This window comes from Rhinolophus sinicus, linkage group LG14, assembly GCF_036562045.2.
Source record: "Rhinolophus sinicus isolate RSC01 linkage group LG14, ASM3656204v1, whole genome shotgun sequence".
Classification (NCBI taxonomy): Eukaryota; Metazoa; Chordata; class Mammalia; order Chiroptera; family Rhinolophidae; genus Rhinolophus; species Rhinolophus sinicus.
In genome coordinates this window covers 48,967,474-48,992,992 of record NC_133763.1, presented here as the reverse complement: position 1 = coordinate 48,992,992, position 25,519 = coordinate 48,967,474, and the positions used below count along the sequence as shown (strand labels likewise).

The 25,519-nt window shown below is 45.8% G+C and overlaps 1 protein-coding gene across 1 annotated transcript; it reads left to right on the top strand.

Moving 5' to 3' along the window:
• The first annotated feature begins 3,312 nt into the window (after positions 1-3,312).
• Positions 3,313-20,704, top strand: HMGCS2 (3-hydroxy-3-methylglutaryl-CoA synthase 2). Its single transcript, XM_019730577.2, has 10 exons — positions 3,313-3,473; positions 7,734-8,188; positions 12,026-12,151; positions 12,726-12,890; positions 14,238-14,403; positions 16,015-16,185; positions 17,113-17,219; positions 17,832-17,957; positions 18,796-18,904; positions 20,567-20,704. Exons 1-9 carry the CDS (start codon positions 3,370-3,372, stop codon positions 18,900-18,902), a joined length of 1,527 nt encoding a protein of 508 aa, XP_019586136.1. The 5' UTR covers positions 3,313-3,369; the 3' UTR covers positions 18,903-18,904; positions 20,567-20,704.
• The last annotated feature ends 4,815 nt before the right edge of the window (positions 20,705-25,519 follow it).

The window sequence follows — 25,519 nt, the reverse complement described above, 5'->3', positions numbered from 1 at the left end:
GCCACGTACAAGGTCTAAAACAGTTGATGGAAAAAGAGCCATATGTTAAATCTGATAAGCTCAGGAGACTGAAAACCACATTGGATGGCGTGAGCATAAAAATTCCTAACTGAGGTGGGCCATGGCAGGAAGTCACATCCTTGGCCTGTAGCTTCCTTGACAAAGGTCAACCTTTCCCTTAAGTGAGCCTGTCTGTTGTCTTTTTGCATCTAAGATAACATACCCTTGGAATGTCAGAGTAATCTCTTTTTCCAGACCCACCCCCCGCCCCAGGGGGCACAACCCACCAGACCAGAGCAGGAAACTACAAAATCCCCCATTGTTATCTTGTTCCCCAAATACCATCTCTACATGCTGTAAATGCTATTAACTATCCTGTACCCACCAGTATAAAAGAAGTGTGTGTCTTTCCATTTTACTTTTTAATCCAATCCCAGAGGTTTCCCCTCTGTGCTTTCTCCCACAGCCTTAATCTACAACCAATGGATCTCATGTAACCTTCCTCCTTTGATTCTAATGCACAAAATAAGTTGCAAAACAGCCTTTTGCTGGAGCATTTTCTCAATCCATTGAAACTGCTTCCCGGCAATTGTCAGTTTGGCTCAAATAAGTTCTTACAAGCTTTCTCTTAGGCTGGATGTTTTTTCGTTGAGAAAACCAAAGGTGGTTCTACAATTTTTCTAAACCTGCTTTCTCATCTGTGAAATAGATGTAGTAACATTACTAGCCTCAGATAGTTGTGGAAATTAAATGCACGAAAAATGCTTAGCACAGTGCCTGGCTCACAGGAACTGCTTAGTATAGGCAGGCTTCAAAGAGAGAAAGAAATAAAGTTGATCTACCCATCTGTATTTCCAGTGCTTAACAAACCTAATTTGGTATACATATGAAATGAAGTTTATATTAGATTGATTTTTTCCTTCAATTTTATCAAAATGAACTATTACATGTCTATAATCCTGCGTGAATATTTGTGTGTTAGTCTAAGAGCTTAATCGTCCTATTCAGTTTCTATTTTCCTAGTGAAATAAGGAATTGTCTGGAGCACTTGAAAAGTTAGAGGTCAGAGAGAGGAGGAGCAGCTGTGAGAATTTAGAGGCAAACCATGGAATCGTCAAGTCTTTAAGCCAAATGGGGGGGCGGGGGGAAGATTTCAAGAAAGAGGGAATGGAAATCCTTGCCGTGAGTTCCTAAGGGGTCTAGTAAGCTGAAGGTTCAGGACAAACCATTGAGTTGGTAGTATATCATTGAGGCCCTAACAAAAGGAATTTTAATGGAATGCTTGGAACAAAAGCCTAAGTGGATCAATTAAAGACAGAATGAGAAATAAGGGTGTGAAACGCTGAGAACTGACAATATCTTTAATGGCTTTTGCTACAGAGGGGAGCCCAGATTTGGTGGCACACTCGGTAAGACATATAGGGTCCAGAAGGGGTTTTTAAAGATGGCATTGTACACTGCTAAGAACAACCTGTAGAAAGGGAAACTGATATGGAGGAAGATGGGATAAGTGCAGGACCGCAGCCCTCACATGGAGCAGAGGTGATAAAATCAGGGTACAAGTGGTGACATTGGCCTTTAATTAGAGCAGGACTGTTCCTTTAGATAACAGAGAGAAGGCAGCGTACGGGACATAAAGGCATGAAATTTGCTGAATTTGCTAATGAAAGCTGTTGTGATTCTCTTCTGATTTTTTTTTTTTTTTTTCTATTTTTTTAGTGGAACAGGACTCCACGTAATCAGCGGATAATGAGCAGAGGCACTGAAGACAGACGAGAAGTTGGGACTGGTTCCCTTGAGGCTCTGGGAGGGAATGAACTGGGAAAGGTAAGAAAATGGCCGGGTCACGCTGAAGGTCCTCTTGAAATGTGCGGTTCTATCGAAATGTAAAGGGAACCAGTCATTAGAATGTTGTGTTTTTCTTCAGCCATGTTTAGCAGCTCAGCTACGGCTGTAGTGTAGATCAAGGGGGGGGGTAAAGTGGAAGGTTTGCTTGGCCAGCCTGACAGAGAGAGTCCATGGCAAGGTGTGTGCGAAGGCTTGTCTCTGGTTATGCACCGGGGATCATCTGAACTAAGTAAAGGGAGAAAAGAAGGCGTGGGGTATGTATGATACACGGTGAAAGAGTGGAGTTGTCAGTGGTGACCCCATTACGGGAAGAAGGTAGGGGTACTTTAAAAGCGAGCTGGGAAGATAGAGGTTGTTAGAAAATGGGCTGCATGAAATTAAAATTTTGGAGTCGGTGTAGATACTATGATGACAAGGTCAGGAATCTGAATGTGAAAAGGGAGGCCGAAGTCACGTGGAGGACACGATTGTGGAAGTGGGAACTTAAGTGAGGGGCCAGGGTGGATGGATGATCTGTGTGGAGATTGACAGCTCCAAGAGTGGTGAGAGGACTGAAGGCGGAGAGGAAGGCATGTGCTTCAATCTTCATGAACGAAGAGGGTGAAGCCAGATTGTTAGTTGACTGAAAGAACGAAGGACACTGGGTGGCCCAGACTGAAGTACTTGGAGAGAGCAGGGCTTTGGGGAGGAGGGAGAGGAAAAATCAGAAGTATTTCTGTATCATTGCAAAGCAAAGTGGACAAGTGTCTTGTTCTGAGCACAGGGACACTTTGGGTATTGGTGGCCAGGAGCCGGACCTCGCAGGGAGGCGAGAACACAACCACCACGTGAAAACGGCCATCTGAGACAGAGCGTTTTCAGAGAAGGGATTGGAAATGAAGGATTTTAAAGTGGTGACAGAACTTTGCAATACCAGCACTTACTGCATTCCATCTGGAAATTGTGTAAGTTATACAAATACAAGCGTGACGATAAAGATAGGAGAAATAGAGCAGGTTCCATAGCAGCGTTTTACCTATGTGCCACTATCCACTCCCAACCTCTGAAAGGGTTTGGAAAAATTTCTCTTATTAGGTGGAATACATTAAAATAATAACAGCTCACTCCACAGAGAGCATTCTGGACCACCAAGCGAGAGTTACTCAGGTGAGGAGCCAGGGTCCAAGACAGGCCAGGTGGGGTTACCTTCGGATACGTTCCAAGGGACATCGTAGCCTGCTGAGATGTCTGGGCATCACTAAGGCTGCCACAAGAGCCCGGGAAAGGAGAAATCAGAGCCATCCATTCCCAGGCATGCCCAGGAGCAGGGCAGCTCTGTACATGTTGCATAGATGACGTTTTTCTTTGACTTGCCCATGTTCTGAGGGAGACCTTTGGCCCAGTTTTAGGAGCCAACTGAGCCTCGATAAGCAGGGGTGGGGCTTTCTGGAGGCAGGAGTCTCAGGGCTCTATAAAGCCGTACTGGGCACTGCGGGACATCTCTCCCACGGACTGTCTGGCTTTTTGCACGCTCCGCTGAAAATGCAACGGCTATTAACTCCGGCAAAGCAGGTCTTGCAAATGAAGAGACTGATGCAGGAAGCGTCTCTCCTCCCTGGTCACCTTCTCTCAGCAGCCCACCAAAGGTGAGTCACGTTGTTCCCAGGCACTATCCAGGCCACGCTTAGAGAAGCGTCATGGAACTAGTAAAAGATAGGCAGAGTGCCTGCCCTAAGGAAAAGCCCCTAGAATCCCAGTCAGATGTTGGCAAGGTATGTGCACAGCTTTAGAGAAGCGAGTTAATATCTCGGGGTCTGTTTGTTACCTCATCTCTAAATGGACAGCCCCTCTCAGCTACAGAGTTCCAGGATCCCAAACCTCTGCTATTTGTGAAGGAGGACATCCTTCACTCCCCCAGCTGTGGAAGCAGTGGAAATATCAGTACCAGGGCCCACGGCATTCTCCCCTCCGCCGCGGTTCCCACTTTTACCCCCAGCCCCTTCAGGATTCTGTGCCAATGGCAGTGTTGGTAAAAACCAGCTGCTGCAACTTACTGCAGCAACACTGGAAATGGACTGAGGACACGAAGCGTGTTCTTCAGCCCCCTGATTTCCTGCAATGGGGAAATGAGATGTGAGTGTACACACACACGTGCAATCAGCTTGTGCACGGAAGCACATGTGCAGTCCTTTTCTTTGTAAACATTCCCCCAGTCTGGCCCCGAGTGCTCGCAGTCTCCCAGTGTGGACGGTAACATAGCCATGGCTAGTCCCCCCGGGACCCCTAAGCCATCACTGCATTCTAGGATTCTAGGGCTAGCCCTTCCTTTCCTCTCGTTTCTACACTGCGTTCCATGAATACGGAGAAAAATGACTGACCTAGGTCTTCCCTGGCCTGGTACCCAGGGAACCTGGGTGAGTGGATGTGCGGGGGAGGAGGTGATACTCTTTAGCCTCCTTACTTTCTTTATGACTCACCACCTCGTCCACACTCTCCCCCACCCCCTGCATACAGGTCAAATGTCCCTGCTCAGAGTTTCACCTGTTTTTTGAATTTGTGAGGACGAGATTGACGTGGGTTTGCTTGTTTCAATAAATAACAATTGGCCGCCCTCCAAGAGACAAACCTCAGTAATCACCAGCCTGCCCCTCCTTCTGGCGCTGTTGGTTCCAACTTTGGGAATCATCGTCCATATTTCCCTTGTTTCTGTACTCACACCTAGTCCCGTTTCCTGTGGCCTGAATGAGAGTTTATGGGTTTATGGGTCTCTTCTTCTCTGTATGTCTGTCCCCTCTAACCCAACCTGCAGCGGCTCTAAAGCCCTGATCCCATCTCAGCATGTGCTTCACTGCCTGGAAAATGAGGGAAGAATCGTGCCCTCCACTCTGTGGTCCCCACCTGTTTTTCTCATGCATGGTCTCCCTACTCCCTTCACTCTCCACTCCAGGCATCCTTACCTGTTCAATTGCCCCCCACTGTGGCCACTGCCCTTTCAAGCGTCCTCCAATTCTTCATCAGCGGAAGCTACACTCACCCATCAAAGTTGACCTCAAATGTAGCCTCTTCCATGAAGCCCTTCCTGACCCTCCCATCCACAGGGACTCTGCTTCCTTTGGACACCTGTGGGATTTTGCCCACACCTATCTTGTGACCCTGGTCACACACTGTGACTCTCAGTTGGGGTACGTGTGTGTGTGTTTATCTCATCCCTCCCTCGGGTCGAGGAGGTCCTCAAGAATCTTGACTTCCTCTTTTCTCTGCCCCTTCCCTGTGCCTGGAATGTAATAGCTGATTTTGAAACAAAGGGGATGGAGGTGAGATGAAGTAAAGAAGTAAAAACTTGATGCGTGTTCTTGAACCAAGCGACACCCGAACAAAACCGATGTTAAATGAAATAGAATGTTTGTTCCTTAGAGAAAGCACAAGATTAAAAGTATACTCTGAACTCCAGTGCTCCGATGTTTCTGGAAACCTCTGCATGTTAAGTTTTCTTCAAGACTCTGTTATCCATTTCTGGATTACATCCAGAATAGCCCCCTATCCAGACAGTCACAACAGTTACCAAGTGACTGATTCTTGGAACCTCTCCTTGCTACCGTAGGTTCCTAACTGGGAAGAGAGGAAAGGAGTGATCTCAGAGAAAGCAGAGTGAGAATGAGGCTGAGGGAAAAACCAGCCAAGCACAGGACTGGCTAACCATTAGCTCGTCGGTACTAGGGAAGTTCCTCCACAAATATTTGAGAGTACAAACTCCAATTATTGGGGGTTGGAGGGACACCAAATAAGTAGGGCAGGTAACTAAACCCCAAACCTCTCTTGTCAGATATGGGTGAACATTTATCACGTTGCCTCTCTATCTTGGGATCATATGATCTACTTTGCTCACAGTAGACTTTCACAGTGACTCACCCCCCCCCCCAATGGGAGAACTGGGGTTTCCAGAAGCCCAAACACACTCAATCTGAGTTACAGTTCCTATGGCATACAGCTAAATTTATAAGCCTGGGGAGCCATCCTGTCACTCTTCCGTGGCCAGATACAAGTTAAAGGGACTTGGTGGCACTCATGAGTGTGACACACACTAGATGGCACCCAAGGCAGTGAAAGGACAGAAGATTTCTAACATGTGACAAACTGTGAAGTTACTCTGAGCTCATCACTTCACCAGTGTGTGCTTTGATTTCACCAACTATAAAATGAAGAGTAGCATTAAAGTGACCAGATTTCACGTGGGAGCAGATGGGAGGTGGACTTGGTGAGCTCTGTACTTGTAGCTGGAAGGAGAAACTCCAGATTTTCACCAGGGGTTTTGAAGAGAGGTAAGTGGCTCCAGGAAAAAAAACAGATCACTCCTTCCTCTTCTACTGACCCTTTCACCATTTTCTTTCTGCTCCCATTTAGAATTACTCTCTGCCTTCTGTATTCTCACAATCTTTGTTTGTTCCACTATAAATTTTGCTATAAAAATGTCAGCCTCACGGCCGACCTGGTGGCTCAGGTGGTTGGAGCACCGGGCTCCTAACACTGAGGTCGCCCAACTGATTCCCACGTGGGCCAGTGAGCTGCGTTCTCTACAGCTAAGATTGTGAACAACAGCTTTCCCTGGAGCTGGGCTGCGTGAGCAGCCACAGGTCAGTGTGGGCTGCTGAGCTGCCGTGAGCAGCCGGTGGCCAGCTTGAGCGGCCGGCAGCCAGTGGGAGCTGCCATGAGCTGCTGTGAGCAGCCAACCGACTGGTGACCGACTGCCTCAGCCGGGGGGGGGGGTGGGGGTACAAGGCTCATAAAACCAGCATGGGCCAGGGAGCACAACTAAACTGAGAAACAATGGCTTGGATGGGGGGGGGGGGACAGAGGCAAAAGAACGGGGAGAAAGAAAAAAAAAGTCTGCCTCTTCCACTGGGCTGTGCCCTGTTTGTGGGCACAAAAGGTATCTTATTCACTGCTGTGCCTCTGGAACCCAGCACTGTGTTGGGCGTGTTCAGTAAATACTGGGATGCCAAAACAGAAAAAGCAGAGAGGATAAAATCAAGCAGAAGACTTCCTTAAAGAGTAGAAAAATTGTCAGTATGTTCTTGCGTAGAAAACAGAAAGAAGGGGAGAAAGAGGGATAATGAGAAGGGCACGCTAAAAGTGGGTGAAATCTTTAAAATTATGTCCTGTGGGGTTTATAACATATGTAGAAGTAAACTATATGACAGTAATAGTTCAAAGGTTTAACTTTCAAGTGAAGTTTAAAAAGTAAGGTTTTGCACTGTTCACAAAGTAGCAGAAATATTAATTTGAGTTATAATAAGTCAAGTGTGCATATTACAATCACTTAAGGTCATTGCTAAAAGAAAAAGAGGAGATAAAATGGAATGATAAATACTTGCTTAATCCGAAAGAACACAGAAACGGAGAAATAAAGGACATATGAGGCAAATAGAAACAAATTGTGAGATGGTGGACTCAATTCTAACTGTATCAGTAATTACACTAAATATAATTGGATTAATTACTCCAATTAAAGCACCAATATTGCAAGACTTGTTAAAAATTTTAAAAGACCCTATGCTGTTCAGAATAGATGCATGTTAAATAAAAAGACCTTTAGAAATTAAAAGTATAAAAGGACAAGAAAAGTTATACCATACAAACAGTGATCAAAAAGCTAGGGTGGATTTACTAACATTAGGGAAAGTAGACATTACAGCATGACTATCACAAAGATAAAGAAGGACATTTAATAAGGGTAAAAGGGTCAATTCAACAGAAATGCATAACAATCCTAACTTTGGATTAAGCTGATAACATATATATATGAGAGAGACAGAGAGACAGAGAGAGAGAGAGAAATCGCTGTGTTGTTTTTTGAGGAAACTCACTAGAGACCATTAATGGGATTCTGACTGTTATTTCTACTGCAGGTTTTCTACAGTCCCTGCTGTCCCCTTAGCCAAAACGGATACTTGGCCAAAAGATGTGGGCATCCTTGCCCTGGAGCTCTACTTCCCAGCCCAATATGTCGACCAAACAGACCTGGAGAAGTTTAACAATGTGGAAGCAGGGAAGTACACAGTGGGCTTGGGTCAAACCCATATGGGCTTCTGTTCAGTCCAAGAGGATGTCAATTCTCTGTGTCTGACAGTGGTGCAGCGGCTGATGGAGCGCACGAAGCTCCCATGGGACTCTGTGGGCCGGCTAGAAGTGGGCACCGAGACCATCATCGACAAGTCCAAGGCTATCAAAACAGTGCTCATGGAGCTCTTCCAGGATTCAGGCAACACTGACATCGAGGGCATAGATACCACCAATGCCTGCTACGGTGGCACTGCCTCCCTCTTCAATGCTGCCAACTGGCTGGAGTCCAGCTCCTGGGATGGTATGTGCTGCCAGAGGTCACACAAGAAAGGAGTTGGGGCTGGAAACTGAATCCTTAGTTTTGCTTCTCCGTTCCCCAGGGAGGGCGGGACAACTTATTCACACAGCTGCTGCTATCAACCAACAACCACAATGATGATAAGCGCTTAGACTTTTATAACTTTATGCAGTTAATGAGGTAGCATGTTCACTAGCCATTCATTTAGTCCTTACCACAGCCTAGGAAGTGGTTGTTATCCCCGACTTACAGATAAGAAAATGGAAGATCTGATATCTTTCTTACAAGTTAGACATCAAGGGGAAAACACCCTGGTAAAAATAGACCCAAAGAATCAACAGATAGGCTATTACACAGAGTAGTTCTACTCTTTCTCCCTTGCCTGGTTCCTAGGAAATTGCTTTTTGCATATTAACGTTACCCTGGATCTTATATTTTCCCTCAATGCTATATTGGAAGGAAGAACCCTGTTGTGATAGCATAAAAATGTCCAAGGGAAACAGTACAAGTGGAGAGTTAGAAACCTAGCTCTGCCAACAATCATTGACAAGTGCCTTAACCTCTTTGAGCCTCAGATTCTTATTTGCCTACCTGCCTTGAAGGCTGGTGAAAGAACTGAATAAGATATCCATGGAGACGTAAAGGAAGAGTACCTGAGCAATCAAAGCACTCTATATTTACTAAGTTGGAAACAAGAAATAAAACCTTAGAAACCATAATGAACACTAATGATAAAAATAATTACGAAGTCTTGATGTCGGCTGGAACCTTAGAGATTTTCTAATCCTGTGTTCTTTATTTTTAAAAGAGGCCAAGAAGAGTTTAATGGTTTGTCTATGTTCCTGCAGCAAGGCAGTGGAGGTCCATACATACACCTGTCCAGTGTTTTTTCTGAGTGCCCTGCATATGGCCCAACCCTCAGTGGTTCCATTGATTTGGGATATGCCAGTCTCTATATCATCAAATCTGTTTTCACAGTGCTTTCCCTGCTTGGCACTTATATTATTACCTCTCCAGCAATCCCTATGATCATCACCACCAATGTTTCCAACCAAGCATTTAGTTGGAGAGTAGAAATAAAAGGCAAGGGACACTCACCAGCCTTTAAGCAAATATCCGAGCCTATGTTTGGGAGCATCATCAGCTGTAAACATATCATTTCAAATAAGCAGATTCTGCTGAATGCCTGGGCATGCCACAGAAGAGGGCTACAAATGCCTCCTCCTTCAATATAATAGTTTGGTGGGCAACATACTTAAAAAACAAACCATTGAGATGTGGGTTGTTAGTTTGTATTAAAACAAAAATCGTGTTAAACCTGAGCTTAATGACAACCGCCAATACCAGACAAGGCCAGTGTAGATGAGATCTCTGCTTCTGACGGACCTGGCCAACCATCCGCCTGGGACACTTGGATAAGAGGAAGTGTTTCTGAGACTCACCAGGAAGTTTCAGATCATTCCTGAGAGACAGAAACGTGTGAGGGAAGGAAAGAGTGGTACTGGCTCAGATGCGCTGAGAGACCTCACCTGCCCTATCTTTTTTTAGTGAAAGTAATTGAAATTTATAGTTAAAAAAAAACATATACCCATACACAAAAGGGAAGAAAAAGTTCCCCTTGGCACCTCATTACCATTTTCCGGAACTTAACACTACAGTTTCTGTGAGTTCTTCCAGATTTTTTCTATGTACCTGCAAGCATACACATCTCTACTCAGTTTTAGTTTTTAACATTGTGCGTATTTTTCCTCATCTCTATGATGGCTTTGAGATCATTCTATATCTCTATCTCACATACATTTATATATATATATATATATATATATATATATATATATATATATATATATATATATATATATATATATATATATATATATATATATATATATGTATATATACATATATGTATATAAACACATATATATATGTGATTTACTGCATTCTTTTGAAAGCTACATAATATCCTATTGATGGATATGCCAAACTTTATTTAATTGGTGCCATATTGATGGATATTTTGATAGTTGTATGTTTTTTGCAGTTATAAATCATTGTTTTCATGAACAGTGTACAATAGGTTTGCATGCTTGTGATAATGTGTTGTAAGAATGGATTTCTTAAAAGTGGAATTGCAGGATATGTTGATTTAAAGTATCAATAGAATATACCTGATTGCTCTTCAAAATGTTGTACTAGAGGTGACCGGTTAGCTCAGTTGGTTAGAGCACGGTGCTTTTAACAATAAGGTTGCGGGTTCCATCCCCACATGGGCCATTGTGAGCTGAGCCCTCCACAACTAGATTGAAACAACTACTTGATTTGGAGCTGATGGGTCCTGGAAAAACACACTTAAAAAAAAAAATGTACTAAAGTACATTCCTGCAATGCATGTTATCAAACTTTCTAATCTTTGTCAATTTAATAAGTAAAATAATATTGTCATTGATTTGCCCTTTTTTTCACAAGACAGCTTCGATTTTTTTGCAATGTTTATTGGCCATTTTCCCCTATTACATACCTTGTATTTTTTAATGAGACTTTTATACATGAAGGAAATTGGCTTTTTTTGGTTATAACTATTGCAATACTTCCCCAGTTTGTCCTTTGAGTTTGTATCTGATAGAAAGTTTTAATGTTTAGGTAGCCAAATTTACTGATTTTTTTCCTTAATGGCTTCGAAATACTCTTTTATAGTTTCCAAATATATATATATATATATACACACTCCAACTCCAACCCCAATGAAAAGTGTGTGTGTGTATATATATATATATATATATATATATATATATATATATATATATATATATATGGTATATAATTCTTAAGAGAAGGTTCTTGGGTTTCGTTGAATTTGGGTTGGAATCCTGACTCTGAATTTTTATCATACTATCCACTAGCTGTTGGCTCTGGCCAAGTGACTTCAGTTCTTTGGGCCTCAATTTCTTTGCCTATAAAGAGGGGATAACTGTATCTGACATATAGGCTTATGGTGAGGATTCAATTATATAGAAATATGGCTCCCAACACAGTACCGGGGTAAATCCCAGGGTCTTCCTTACAGATTAGATAGAATACTGAAATCACCGCCATTATCTGTCCCACAGACTCCAGTGGAGGGGGGGTGGCGCAGTACTATCAGATGAAAGTGGAAAAATAATAGTCAAGACAACAATCATTTACTGAATAATAGTCTGACTAACATAGAGGTAGTAACTATGGATCGCTTACTTTAAATGCAGTTACTCAACATAAACCCTTTTCTCAATGAAAGTAGTCCCAAGTCATTCAAAGCACATGGTTGGCAATCCTGTCAGAACTGGGTTTAAAAATCAAATTCCATATTCACTAAGTGGGTGACCTTAGACAAATTACTTAATCTCTCTGGAAGGCAGTAGGTGTTTCCTACCTCATTGGATGGTTTTAAGGATAGTTTGATAATAACTAGTGTCTAGCTAGTATTTCAAATGTTAGTTTCCCTCCCTATCCCTTGACCTTCTATTGGAGGGAATTTCAGCCACAGAGGACTAGAAGGTGATGAGTACAAACCTAAATTATCTCCCAAAGTGCCAGCTAATACATTTTTCATGGAATTCAGAAACGGAATTCTGAATAAGTGAGTATTGTGCAGCTAGAGTAACAGGACGCTGAGTTTTGACTTGGCATTTCAAATGTGTCATGTTGAGTCTCACAAGGACATAAACTCCAGGAGGCAGGGATTTTGGGTTTTGCTTGCTGGTCTATCTTCAGTATATAAAATTGTGCTTGGCACACCGGGGGCACTCAATCTACTCGGGATTTGGTAGTGATGATGATATTTCTTGTCTCTCGTGACAGGTCGCTATGCAATGGTGGTCTGTGGAGATATCGCAGTCTATCCCAGTGGTAATGCCCGCCCCACAGGTGGGGCTGGAGCCGTGGCAATGCTGGTTGGACCCAACGCCCCTCTGGTCCTCGAGAGAGGTTTGTAGTGACCTATGGATACATGGTACCAAGAGACAGGGCATGGCATGGCCAAATGCATAGTTCCTAATCCCAAACTGGCATACCCGCTACTCAGGGCTGAAGGATGGGTTTGGGGACGATGTCACTTGCCTTCAAAAGGCCTGACTGGGGAGCAGAGGGCAGAGAGAAAGGGAAGCGAGGCATCAGCGAGGTTTCCTCTTCTGCACCATCACATGGGGATGATGAAGGGTGGAGTCAATGCTGACAAGGACCTTTGGGAGCTAAACTGGCCATTGAAGATGAAAGAAAATAATTGGGAATAAAGGGAAAGCCTTTCCTTGGAGACTTTTGGTGCCTCCTCCAGATTTCATTAAGCCCATATAGGTGTGGAAAGGAAAATGTACACCTCACTCACATAAGAGCAACAATCTAGTCAGCTCCCTTGAACATGTGAGGGATGTTGAGTGGGCTCGGGCTTGGGCACCAGACAGGTAAAGACCAGGAGACCATTTGCATGTGGTCCTCCCGTCCCCTTTGCTCTCTCTATGTGGGCTGCACCGGGAGTCCCTGAGTCCCTTATGTGCCTTGCCAGGGCTCCGGGGGACCCACATGGAGAACGTATATGACTTCTACAAACCGGATGGGGCTTCAGAATACCCGCTGGTGGACGGGAAGCTCTCCATCCAGTGCTACTTACGGGCCTTGGACCGATGTTACACAGTATACCGTCAAAAAATCCAGAACCAGTGGAAGAAAGGTATGGGGCTCAGAGGGTGAAAGTGGGGTCTCTGTGTACATGGGGCCAAGAGTTTGTCCTAAACGCTTAAGATAAGGTCTCTTCTTGCCTCTGAAAATGATCTCAAGAGACTTGTTTCGTGTCCTCTTCTGCTTATGCCTTTCCCTGGGCCTGTGTTCAAGTTAATTTGGAAGTTATCCAAATCCAAGTATGAAATTGCCTCTAACTTGAGCTAAATGAAAGAAAGTAAACAACGTAGTTCAAAGCCAGTAGGAAACCAGTGGGTGTCAGCCACCTGGGGAGGTAGGACGGTGAGTAAGCCACCCCATCCTACTGGGTCTAGATGTGTTTCTGTTGAAGTCAGGAGTGATTTGACTGTTGGTTTGTAGTTGGCCACCTTTTAAAGTCTTGCTGATGTTAACAAATCTTACTTGTATTTTCGGTATGCTGCTATCAGTGATTTTTCTCTAGGTGGTACTATTACAAGTCGATTTTATTTTCACTTTTAGTTTCAGAATTCTCTGGCTAAAAAAATATGTCCTACTTTCATAATCAGAAAAGAAACAAAGTTTATTTTAAAACTACCCTGAAGGCTGCTTTTAAAAAATAGAAAGGGTTCTTACCTGCTTAGCCCTGCAAAAGGCAGATCTCAGTGTGGGAAAAAGCATGGGCTGAGCATGGATGCTGTACGGGTGACAAAAGGAGCCACTTCTTGCCCCTTTCCACCGCACTGGGTGAAATGCTAGCTGCCACAGCCACCCCCCATGGCTGAGGAGTCAACTTGAACCTCTCGGGGCCTCTGCCCATCCACTATCAGATTGCTGCTAGCTAATTGTTCTGGCCTCCTCTGAATTCTTGTGGCATTCTAATTTTACTCCTTATTCTCATATGCAATTTGATCGATACAGCCTTGGATCTCAGCACTAAATTGTCAGCTGTCCTACGGCAGAGGATGCATCTGCCCTCCTCTTTGAAATGAGAGGAATAATCTGTATTGCTGAGTCAGAGACATCGGAGCCTAAACCCAAAGCTGGGTGACCTTGGACACATCACTAAGCCTCATATTTTTGGAGACTCTTCTTTCCTCCTCTGGGAAATAGAGGAAAATATAGAACACAGTTTTGATTTGGAGGCATTGTCTGTCATAGAGGTTGGCAGTAGTAGATAGGAAAAATATATTTGTTTTTTTCCCTTGTTTCTTTATAAGGAGGGTGCTCAGTGAAATGCTTGTAAAATGAATGAACTAGCCTTATGCGTGTTTGCTGGAGGTCAGAGCTCGTCATCCCTCGGTACAGTTAGATCTTGGAGAGTGGGTCTCAATGGCTTATCTGTCACGCCACATCCTTGCTGTCACACTTCCTCTTCCAGCTGGCATCGATCGACCTTTCACTCTTGATGATTTACAGTTTATGATCTTCCACACACCCTTCTGCAAGTTGGTCCAGAAATCCCTGGCTCGTCTGATGTTCAATGACTTCCTGTCAGCCAGCAGTGACACACAGACCAGCCTCTATAAGGGGCTGGAGGCCTTCAGGTGAGTCCTCTTGACGTGGGGAGGCTAGAGGCTCGTGACAGGTGAGGAAGGAGGAGGCTTCTGCACACCGTGAGTCTGGACCACAAGCCACTGCTGTGGGGAAAAAAGGGACCATCCTCCAACACAATAGAAGTGACACCAAGTCCTTACAGGGGTTCTTGTCTGCATGAGGCCCTCCACCTTTTGTCTCAGGGAGCACAGGGAGTTGGCCAGGACCTCTAGATCAAGTGACTGTGAGAAGCTTCAGAGAATACGAAAAGGAGCAAAGGGAGTGTGGTTATGCCATTCAGTCGATAAACATTTGATGAACACCAGCTATGCCAGGCACCACACTAAACTCGAGGGACACAGAAATCAACGTGACACCACGATCCCCACTTAGAGGCTCTCACAGTCTATATGGACAGAAACACCTAGAAGCAAATAATCAGAGTACAAGATGGCCACTTGGGGAGGGTCCAGTCTCATTCTGACCTGCCATCGACCTCATGAATGTTTTGCTTATTGCCTCAGTTTCTCCCATCTATGACATGGAGCTAGTCTAGCTCACCCCTTTAAATGTCAATAAAGCAAAAAGGATGCCATTTATTTATGTATTACTCTGAGAGTTTAGAAAAGAAGAATCTTCAGTACAAAGAGTTCCCACTGGGAAGGGCATCTATCCCTTTCTTCCGGATAACTGTTTATTTCAAGGTGTGTAGTATTCTACCAGTATCTGCCGCTATTACTAACTACTGCTACTAACCCTGACACTAACTACAACATCCAAATTACCACAAACACTGCTTATAAGACCTTCCCCGTGAGGGGGAAAAAAATTCTAACATATAGCAAAGAGAATAGGTTAGTATCTTTAATATGCACAAGTCTCATAAATAATAAGATAAACACCGCAGTAGAAAACTGAACAAAAGATATGGATAAGAAATTCCTCAAAGGAGAAATGACATAATCATATTTTTAAATGTGCACGCGCATTAGTAACAAAGTTAAACAAGTTACCATGTTCCTTACGTCGCTTTTTAAAAAAATGTCAATACCCGGAATTGGAGAGGCTGTGGAAAAATGAGCAATGGTGGATGTATAAATTGAGACACGGGTTTGGGGGAGGAATAAGGAAAACATGAAGCTAAGGCCTTAAAGAGGTGCATGCCTTTTGGCGCAGCAATTTCACGTGTTTAAAAGAACATGAAGCTTTTCACTGTGGTATTTTAACTAATGAGAACAGGAATGGGGAGATTGGTCAGTGTAGCGTTCCCATCCTGGCCCATTCTACAGCCTTGAAAAATAATGTTATAGAAGATGACTTGATGTCATAGAGAAAATTAACTAAGGATGTGTGATTAGCAGAATGTATGGTGTGATTTTTATTTTCCAATAAACTGTATGAAAATAAGGATGGATTCCACAAGAAAAATAGGAAGCCCTGCTCCCGCTGAAGGGTAGCACTAAGTGACATGCTCTTCTTTGCACGTTTCTGTATTTCCAAATATCCTATAATGAAAACATGCGCCCAAAAGTCTTCTCTCTGGAAGCTGGTGCTTCTCCCCTTGTTGCCTCCCTCCCCTCCTGTGGCTTCTCACCTGGCCTGTTCCTCTGGCTGCCTCGCAGGGGCCTGAAGCTGGAAGACACCTACAACAACAGGGACGTGGAAAAGGCATTTCAAAAGGCCTCTCTAGACATGTTCAACAGGAAAACCAAGTCTTCCCTTTACTTCTCCACACACAACGGGAACTCGTACACCTCATCCCTGTATGGCTGCCTCGCTTCTCTCCTGTCCCAGTGAGTTCTGCGCCCGGCCCCACCTCCTACCCCATCCCCCACCCCACCTCCCAACCCCCATCTGAGGGGTCAGTCCAGTTCAGTTCCTCTTATGGTTCAGATTTCTTTTTTAAGAAGGAAGGAAGGAAGGAAAGAAGGAAGGAAGGAGGGAAAAAGGGAGGGAGGGAGGAAGAAAGGGGAAGGAAACTTGTTTCAAAGATGTATGTACTACAGGCAGGTTTATTATCAATATTAAACAGTTGTCTCCAAAGTGAAATACGTGTATTACTTCACTTTGTACTGTGAAGGGACTGTGCGATTTTTCTCAGGTTCTATTTGATGCAGCAAGAAAAGAGAACTTTTATGCATATTTTTCTCTCATCTATTTTAAATCTCTCTAGTTAAAAAAGCCTAGCTTTGGAGCCCACAACCAAGGTTCAAATCTCTTTACGACTTATTAGCTTTGACCTTGGAAAAATACTTAACCTCTGTATGCCTCACTTCCTCCAGCTATAAAATATGTACAGTAATAATATGTACCTTCTAGGGTTTGGATGAGTGTTAAATGTCTAAAGCAATGAAAACTGTAACACTCAGCAGATGCCCAAATGTTAACTGTTATTTTTATTGACAGTCTATTTTGGGGGTTTTATAAGGAAACACTTGTACTCTATAGTGCATGCATATAACATAGGAGATACATATACAGAGGGTGCCAAAAAAAGTATACACATTTTAAGAAAGGAAAAAACTGTATTAAAATTTGTAATAATATATACCGCCTGAGCCTATCCCCAAGGTCTTTCAAAAAACCCTTTGTGTAGAGTGCCCAGAAGCCATCTCTAAGTTGCAAGAGGTAGACTCGCTTGGGCTGATAGGTTGGTGGTTTATCTGACGGGCAGACTATAATGCAAGGTGTTTTCTGGGTTCTGATTTCTTCTGCTGCAGGCACTCTGCCCAGGACTTGGCTGGTTCCAGGATTGGTGCCTTCTCCTATGGCTCTGGATTGGCGGCAAGTTTTTTTTCATTTCGAGCCTCCCAGGATGCTTCGCCAGGTGAGTCCCGTCTTTCTATCAGGCACTTCTGACAAGATCCATGTGCTGAAAAAGACCATTTTTCTACCTCTCTGCTACTGAGGCTCCTTCCCTCCTGCCCTGGCAGAATAATGTGATTGAGAGCAAAGGAAATCCCTACAGGGCTTTAAACAATGGAGTAAACTTATCTGATTTATGTATCTGAGGCCCTTCCATGGCTACTATGGAGAGACTAGATTAAAGAGGAGCAAAGGTGATTATGGGGAAACCAGACAGGTTGTTCCAGCAAAGAGTCCAGGCAAGAGGTAATGATGGTTTGGTTGCAGCTGGTTATAGAGAAGTTGGTGGGTTTGAGATAGCCAGTGAATATTGTTGAATGTTTGATGGCGGGTGTGATCTGAGGCATGCGTCTAAGTGCTACATGGGATGTACCTTGGTGACATGAGTGTCTGCCCGTATGTTTTGCTGACAGGATGTGTTCTGACCCTTATTACTTCTTGGCGTTGTAATCTGCACACAGAGAACTGCCGCCAGTTCAAGCTCCCACAGAACCTGGCTCTCTGTTGGCCTCGGGAACAATAGCTGTGATCGTGGCAGGGAAGCACGTTTATCAATCTTGCTTTTGCTTTCCAGGCTCCCCCCTGGAAAAGCTGGTATCTAGTATCTCGGACCTGCCAAAACGCCTGGCCTCCCGGAAGCGTATGTCTGCTGAGGAGTTCACAGAAATAATGAACCAAAGAGAACAATTCTACCGCAAGGGTAAGGGAAAGCAGGATGAGGGAAGGAGAAGGCAATTTTTCTCAGTAGCTGAGAGCCAAGGTCTCCTCAGAAGTCTAGAATATCGTAGGTCAGGGTGGAGATGCCTATGAAATATGATTGGCAGAAGATCTGTTAGGTGCCCAGGGGTGAGAACTGGGTGGGGAAGCAGAAGGCAGAGTTGTGAAGAGGGAGGAGGCAGCAAGTGGCTTCTCAGTGTAGACTGTAGCTAACCACCCAAAACAGGGCACTGGACAATGTAGTCCCTTGGAAGTCAGGCGTATGGTCTTTGAAAATGCCACCTATGTGACAGTTGAAAGAGCCCAGACTTTGGAGCTAGATATCCAAATCTAAACTGACCTGTGACATTCACCAGCTCTTTATCTTTGGGAAGATTATGGAACTTTCAGTTGTCTCATTTCCAAACTCACACCAACTTTGCAGGATCAGCAAAGAGATTGAATGAATTCATGTACATAAATAAGTTATCAATAAATTGTACTGTCTCCGCCCCACTGCTCTCTTTCCCTACCAAACAAAATATTGCCCCCAAAAGCAACAAAAGTAAAGTAAACCAAAGCTAAAGGTACAACAGGACAGACCAGATAGTGGTTTTAAAACCACTGTAACCATATTTTCTCAAGCAAAACTTGGGACCCATGGTGTGTACTGTGGTCTGCTTCTGGTTCTTCTGCCGGGTCCCTGGGTAGTCGATGACCAAGCAGCCCCTTGCAGCACAGTTAGGAGAGCGTCACCATGAAGCTATAGGTGTCCCTGTTACTGTTTTGTCTCCCCCAACCCCAAAGAGCGCTTGATGAGTATTGCCTCTTGCCTTCCACAGTGAATTTCTCACCTCCTGGCGACCTAAACAGCCTCTTCCCAGGCACCTGGTACCTGGAGCGAGTGGATGAGCTACATCGCAGAAAGTATGCCCGGCGTCCAGTCTAAAGGTAGTGAGTGAGATTTTGCAGGGTTGGTGGCATCAAGTTTTTCCTCCGGGAAATAGATGCAGTTCTGATGGTGTAACCAGGCCCGAGAGGGTCTGTAGCTCCCGAAATGATCAGAGGTGGGGAGTTTGTGCCGTGAAGACCAAGTAAAAGTCTTGGAGCTCTTTGCCCTGGAAAGCCAAACTCGGGGAGGAGGGGCATGTTCTTAAATCTTGAACATGAAGAAGAGAGTCAACTTGTTTACCTGATCTGTTCATAGTAGGACATTTCCCTAGATGCTTGAGAGAAACAAAATGAGCACCCACAAGGGAAAGCAGGCTGTGAACTTGAACCTATAGAACTCACTACTCCAGAGGGGTGGAATCAGTAGCTTCAGAAAAGGTGCACAGCAGTGTGTTGAGGACAGAGTCATAAGGAAACAGGGTGTTGGGGACCTGTTAGAACCAGTAAGCCTCGGCTGGAGGGAGCCTTAGACCCAGGTAATAGTGTTCCTTGTGCAGAGAAGCAGTGAGGTTTGAGACATAAGGGGGGAGGGGCGTAAGGCGAGCAGAGTTTAATGGAAGAGACTTAGGGTGAGTGAAGAAATGGGAGAATTCTTTATGGTACTTTTTAAAGGAAAAATCAAGTATTCGGAATTAAAATCTTGTAGTTTGTGGACCCAGATGCCTGCCTTCAGTTTATCTTCCAAATTGGCAAGGTACGCCGCTGAATGGAAGAGTGAGAAGCAATTTCTTTTGCAACACATACGTCTCAGTAAATACAGTCACCACGCCCGAATACATCCTCCATATTTTTCTGGCTTTCGGATTGCTGCTGTCCTTTGGCAGGGGACGGGGAGGAAAAAGAAGCTTTGCTGAGGGCAGGGTGTGGAGCAAGGGCATGGAGGAAGAAGTCCACAGATAAAGGAGAGACCCAGAGAAAGCAGGAAAAGCACAGGACAGGGTGCCATCAGTTCCCTGTAACCACTGAAGCCCTGGGCTGTCAGGGACCGGATGGGCGAGGTGACAGAAGGCTGCAGGGTGGGGCTGAGAAGGCAACTCTGTAAGCATGTTCACCAGCTTTTGGTACTGCCAGGAGTTGTTTGTTTAAAATATGGTTCTGAAGGGCATATCAGCAGCAAAGGGGGTTATTAGATGTGTCAAGCTAGTTCAGTCACCAGAAGCAGAGCGGGAGGGGCACAGCACTGTGCCTGGTGTACCTTAGAAGAGAAAAGCTGCAGCTCAGAGGACTTGTCTCATGCCAATGGCTGACATGAGCCATAAAGCCACCCCAGTGAGATTTTAGCTGAAATAGGGATTTTATGTCGGTCAGCACTCTGTGGAGCTCTGCACTGCCCAGGTTGCTCTCCTATCAGGCAGAACGTGTCATGGGGACCCTGCCCACCTCCCAGCCTCAGCTCCAGCTCTGGTGGTGGTGGCGCTGGTGTTGGGCACAAGTCCCTCAGGCATCCAGGCTTGGGGCTGGGGGGAGGGGTGCAGTGGAGCATGGAAGACCTCAGGATGCATTTAAGAGAGCCCCCCACACACACACACACACACCACACACCCCCTGCCCCAGGCACAGCCCCGCCACCTTGTCACCTCGGGCAGGAAGAAGGTACTGCGGGTGGGGATGCCCAGGATGAGACATTGAATGTCCTGCTTTTGTTTGTTTCAACTTCTACAGCTCCGTGGAGTGGCTTCTGGGAAGCGTGTGCTAGCAGAGCTCTCCCCCAGGAATCATAAAAAAAAAACCACCAACAACCAACCCACTCTTAGCTGGTAAATAGATTGGATCAGACACCTCAGGCTGCATAAGCCTGGGCCTTGTAGAGGGAGGGGCCACCCTCAGGGGGCCTTTTATGTCTTTTCCTGCATCATCACTGCCCTGAGCTTGTGATGTGGACCAGGGGCCCTTTGGGAAAAGAGATGGAGCGGAGGCCCAGCCTTGAATCACTGACCTCCAGAACTGTAGCTGATCGGCCGTCTCCTTCAAGAGCCGTCAGCTTGCTTATCATTTGGTATAGCTTTGTTATTACTGTTATTATTATTACATTTCTGTGCTGTTATACTTTGATTCATTTCTTAAGACTTTCTGTGAATTTCTAAATGTTACACCTGGGACTAAGCTGATATAACACAATTAAAAAGACAGAGAAGTCGGGGGTGGGGGGGTGAAGGGAGTCAACTGTATGGCGATGGACAGTAACCAAACTTTGGGGGTGATCACTTTGCAGCACATACAGATGTTGAGTTATAATGTTGTACATTTGAAACTTATATAATAAAAAATAAATAAAAATGAGGGGCAACGAGGCCCCGATTGTGCACAGAAACAAAAATCACAAGCAATAAAGTTATACTAAAAAAAAAAAAAAAGATTGAGGAAGAAATGATTCCTGTATTTCCTGGAAACCAGAACATGAAAAATGCACCAGCTGACACACAGAGAATCCTGCCAGACCTCCTGGCTGTGGGGGCCCTTACTCTCCCCTGTGTATGGAAAAGGGGCCACATGTTAAACCTGATAAGCTCAGGAGACTGAAAATAACCACATAGGATGGCGTAAGCATAAAAATTCCTAACTAAGGTGGGCCATGGGGGAAAGTCACATCCTTGGCCTGTAGCTTCCTTGACAAAGGTCAAACTTTACCTTAAGTGAGCCTATCTGTTGTCTTTTTGCATCTAAGATAACATACCCTTGGAATGTCAGAGTAATCCCTTTTTCTGGACCCCCCAGGAGGCACAACCCACCAGACCAGAGCAGGAAACTACAAAATCCCTCACTGTTATCTTGTTCCCCAAATACCATCTCTATGTGCTGTAAATGCTATTAACTATCCTGTGCCCACCAGTATAAAAGAAGTGTGTATCTCTCCATTTTGCTTTTTATCCAATCCCAGAGATTTCCCCGCTTTGCTTTCTCCCACAGCCTTAATCTACAACCAATGGATTTCATGTAACCCCGCTTCTTTGATTCTAATGTATAAAATAAGTTGCAAAAAGGCCATTTTCTGGAGCATTTTCTCAATCCATTGAGACTTTGCTTCCCGGCAATTGTCATCAGTTTGGCTCAAATAAACTCTTTTAAGTTTATCTAAGGCTGGATGTTTTTTTCGTTGATACCCCCAACTAGATCCTGCAGCTGCCCCACAGTAGTAAAATCGCAGAGCACTCAATTTACAATCCCCTTCTCTCCCTCTCCCCTTGCCACACCATTCCTTGGGAGGGGAGGGGAAACACAGATGGTGAAACAGCTGAGGCCTCCAGCTTTCCTTCTCTGATGGAAAGATGCCTGCAGGGGGCAGAAAGGACTAGGGGAGCTGTAGATCAAATCTCCTTAGTCATGTTTTGCCAGAGTTAATCTGGACAAATAAACGCCGGTTAACAGGGTAAGATTTTGGTTTCTCCAGCCCCCCAAAAAACCTTTTGTGGGGACAGAGCCCCAAAGTGCAGTTTCCAGGCTCTCAGCCTCACATGGAAAGGTGCTGGCTCAGGTAGTAAATGGCCATCAACTGTGACTGCATGGCCATCATCTGTGGCTAGTTGGCCGTCAGCTGTAACCAGTGAGCCATTGGCCACTAATATAACTGCCGTGGCTACGCTAGCAGCAAATGGGGGGCTAGCAAGAAGATGGCGGCTGGGCTGGCAAGCGCGGATTGCAGTTAGCATGGCGGGTTGCAGACAGTGTGGATCCAGCCTTCAGTATGACTCCCCTACATATGGCTCTGTGGATGTTCCTTTTTGGCTTCACCATATCCTGCATTCTTATCTGGGGAGCGGGAGCAGAGAGCCCTCATGACTCCCTGCACGACAAATGGCACAGGGAGCAGGGTCTCCCGCATGACACCTTTTGATACCTGTCAGGAAATTTTTCTGTTAGAGGATTGTTGGACCGCTTGGGTTAGGGCATTTCTTTTCCCAGGATCCCCTCATGAAATAGCAGTGGTTGCGGGAGGTGGGGAAGGAGCTAAGGATGGGAGTGGGAAGAAGGGCAGGATACCATGCTGTTGTCATTAGTTTCCTTTTAGAAAGTTTCCTCAGCCATCCTACGAGAAACAGACACTTTGGAGAGGAGAATGGTTTCCACGGGTGGGGAGCAGGGCTGGCTAGGGGTGCCTGGGGCTGATGGGACACTCGACTCTGGGAATGCGATGCTGGGCCCGCTCACTTCACTGCTCGCCCAAAGCTGTCCGTGTCCCCCGAGGCACCGGAAAATCCGAGAAAAAGCCACGTGTAAGCAGTGAATCCAGTACCAGTGGACTTCCTTTCCAGGCCCTCGCCTGCACTTGCTCAGCTCTGACCCCGTTACACCAGCTGTGGCTGCCGCTTAGCAGCCCCTCTTTGCTGCCACTTGCTGCCTGCTCCACTGTGCACGTTGGTGGGGGCCCTCAGTCTAGTGTGGCACTCCTGGCGAGACACCATGTGCCTTTCTTAAGATCTCCCGAGTCGTGTCCATAGTCCTAGGAGAAAAGCCCACATGCACCTGTGCTCTGGAGAGAAGACTCTGGGCCTTGCCTTCTGTCCATATGGGAGTTCACCTGGAGCTCTTGGTGCTAAAACCGCCTCCATGGGCCTTAGCGGCCAGGACCTCCTATAGCACCCAGTGCTGGGGCCAAGCCTGCCTCCACTCAGCAGTCATTTGGACACAATGCACGGATGATGTTAAAACTATTTGAGGGGCGGCCACATGGTTCAGTTGGTTAGAGCGTGAGCTCTGAACAACAGGGTTACCGGTTCGATTCCCACATGGGCCAGTGAGCTGCACCCTCCACCAATAGATTGAAGACAATGAGCTGCCGCTGAGCTGCTGGAGGGGCAGCCAGTTAGCTCAGTTGGTTAGAGCGCGAGCTCCCAACAACAAGGTTGCCAATTAATTCCCGCATGGGATGGTGGGCTGCTCCCCCTTCAACTAAAGATTGAAAATGGTGACTGGACTTGGAGCTGAGCTGCACCCTCCACAGCTAGATTGAAGGAGGATTTGGAGCTGATGGGCCCTGGAGAAACACACTTGTTCCCCATTTAAAAAAAAAAAAAATTATAACAGGGGTTTCCGGGTGCTGACCAGTTGAATGGATGGTACCCAGACCCCTGCACACTTGCTGACTATCAGCCCTGATTCAACTGAGGGCACTCAGGACGGCACTGGTTACTGCCACCATCACACAGAAGTTCCCACCCCTTCCACTCTCCTTCTTCACTCCCCAGAGCCTTCCTCGATAGCTCTGGGATCCACCTCATTAAACTTGACTCCTTGTGGGGACAGAGCCAGGAGTGCAGTTTCCAGGCTCTTGCCCTCACACAGAAAGGTGCTGGCTCAGGTAGTAAATGGCCATCAACTGTGACTGGATGGCCGTCAGCTGTGGCTAGTTGGCCATCAGCTGTAACCAGTGAGCCATTGGCCACTAATATAACTGCCGTGGCTATACTAGCAGCAGATGGTGGCTGAGCTAGCAAGCGCGGATTGCCGTTAGCACGGCAGATTGCACTTAGCAAGTGGGGTTGGTTGGTTCGCAGAGAAGCGGACGGCAGGTTGCAGATCGTGTGGCTCCTGTTTCCTGTGTCTCCAACCCAGCCGCCAGCAAGACTACAATGGTATGACTCCCCTACCTATGGCTCCATGGGTGTTCCTTTTTGGCCTCACCATGTCCTGTGTTCTTATGCGGGGAGCGGGATCAGAGATCCCACGTGACACCCTGCATGACACTCCTGCTAGCTCTCAGCAAATCCCTCTTCCTGTGTAAGGTCAACGTAGGAAGAAATGAGTTCTCCAGTTGCCCTGTCACCACTTTCACCCTAAGTGGTGCTAATATCATGCAGTGTAGGGACAGAGACCCAGAGAGCAGTTTCCAGGCTCTCGACCTCACGTGGAGAGGTGCTGGCTTGGTTCTTAGATGGCCATAAGCTGTAACCAATTAGCCATTAGCCACTAATATAACTGCCGTGGCTACGCTACGCTGGCAGGGTAGTTGGCAGAGAAGCAGTCAGCGAACTGCAGCTAGCAAGTGCAGTTAGCAAGTAGATTGTGGATTGCAAAGTGTTGATCCTACTTCCTGTGTCTCGTCTGGCCTCCAGCGAGACTGGGGTGCAGGAAGAACCCTCGTTGGGGTACTGGCAAATGTTTGCTTTTGTGTCTCGACCAGCTGCCATTGACAATGTAGCGGTATGACTTCCCTACCCGTGGCTCCATTGGTGTTCCTTTTTGGCCTCACCGTATCCTGTGTTCTTGTGCGGGGAAGTGGGAGCTGAGATCCTGCATCACATGCAGATAAAGAACTTCCTTGTGTGGGCAAAAAAACAACCACCCAGGGTGACCTAGAGCAGGCAAGAGGGTGGAGTGATTCTTTGGAACAGGACATTGAGCCATGTCATAGCCACCTCACCATGTTATATTCAGAGAGATGTGAAGAATGGACCAGCCCACTGACCACGAGGCAACCTCAGGTCTCCAGGGGACGCACTAAACACACACACACACACACACACACACACACACACACGTCTCAGTTTCAGAGTTCCAGGCGTCAGCACTCTGAGGCCAATTCCCTCCTGTTCCAGCATTTGCCCTGCCTCCCCCACTGAGCTTCCGCAAAACTGTTTCCCGGCCAAGATCCACAAGAATGAAATTCCACTTGAAAGT

Bases quoted from the DNA above. Each gene is read 5' to 3' on its own strand.
- HMGCS2 (XM_019730577.2), top strand. From the start codon at position 3,370: ATGCAACGGCTATTAACTCCGGCAAAGCAGGTCTTGCAAATGAAGAGA. The intron at 16,186-17,112 runs GTGAGTTCTGCG...CTTCTGCTGCAG, and splicing joins CTCGCTTCTCTCCTGTCCCA to GCACTCTGCCCAGGACTTGG. The intron at 17,220-17,831 runs GTGAGTCCCGTC...TTTGCTTTCCAG, and splicing joins CTCCCAGGATGCTTCGCCAG to GCTCCCCCCTGGAAAAGCTG.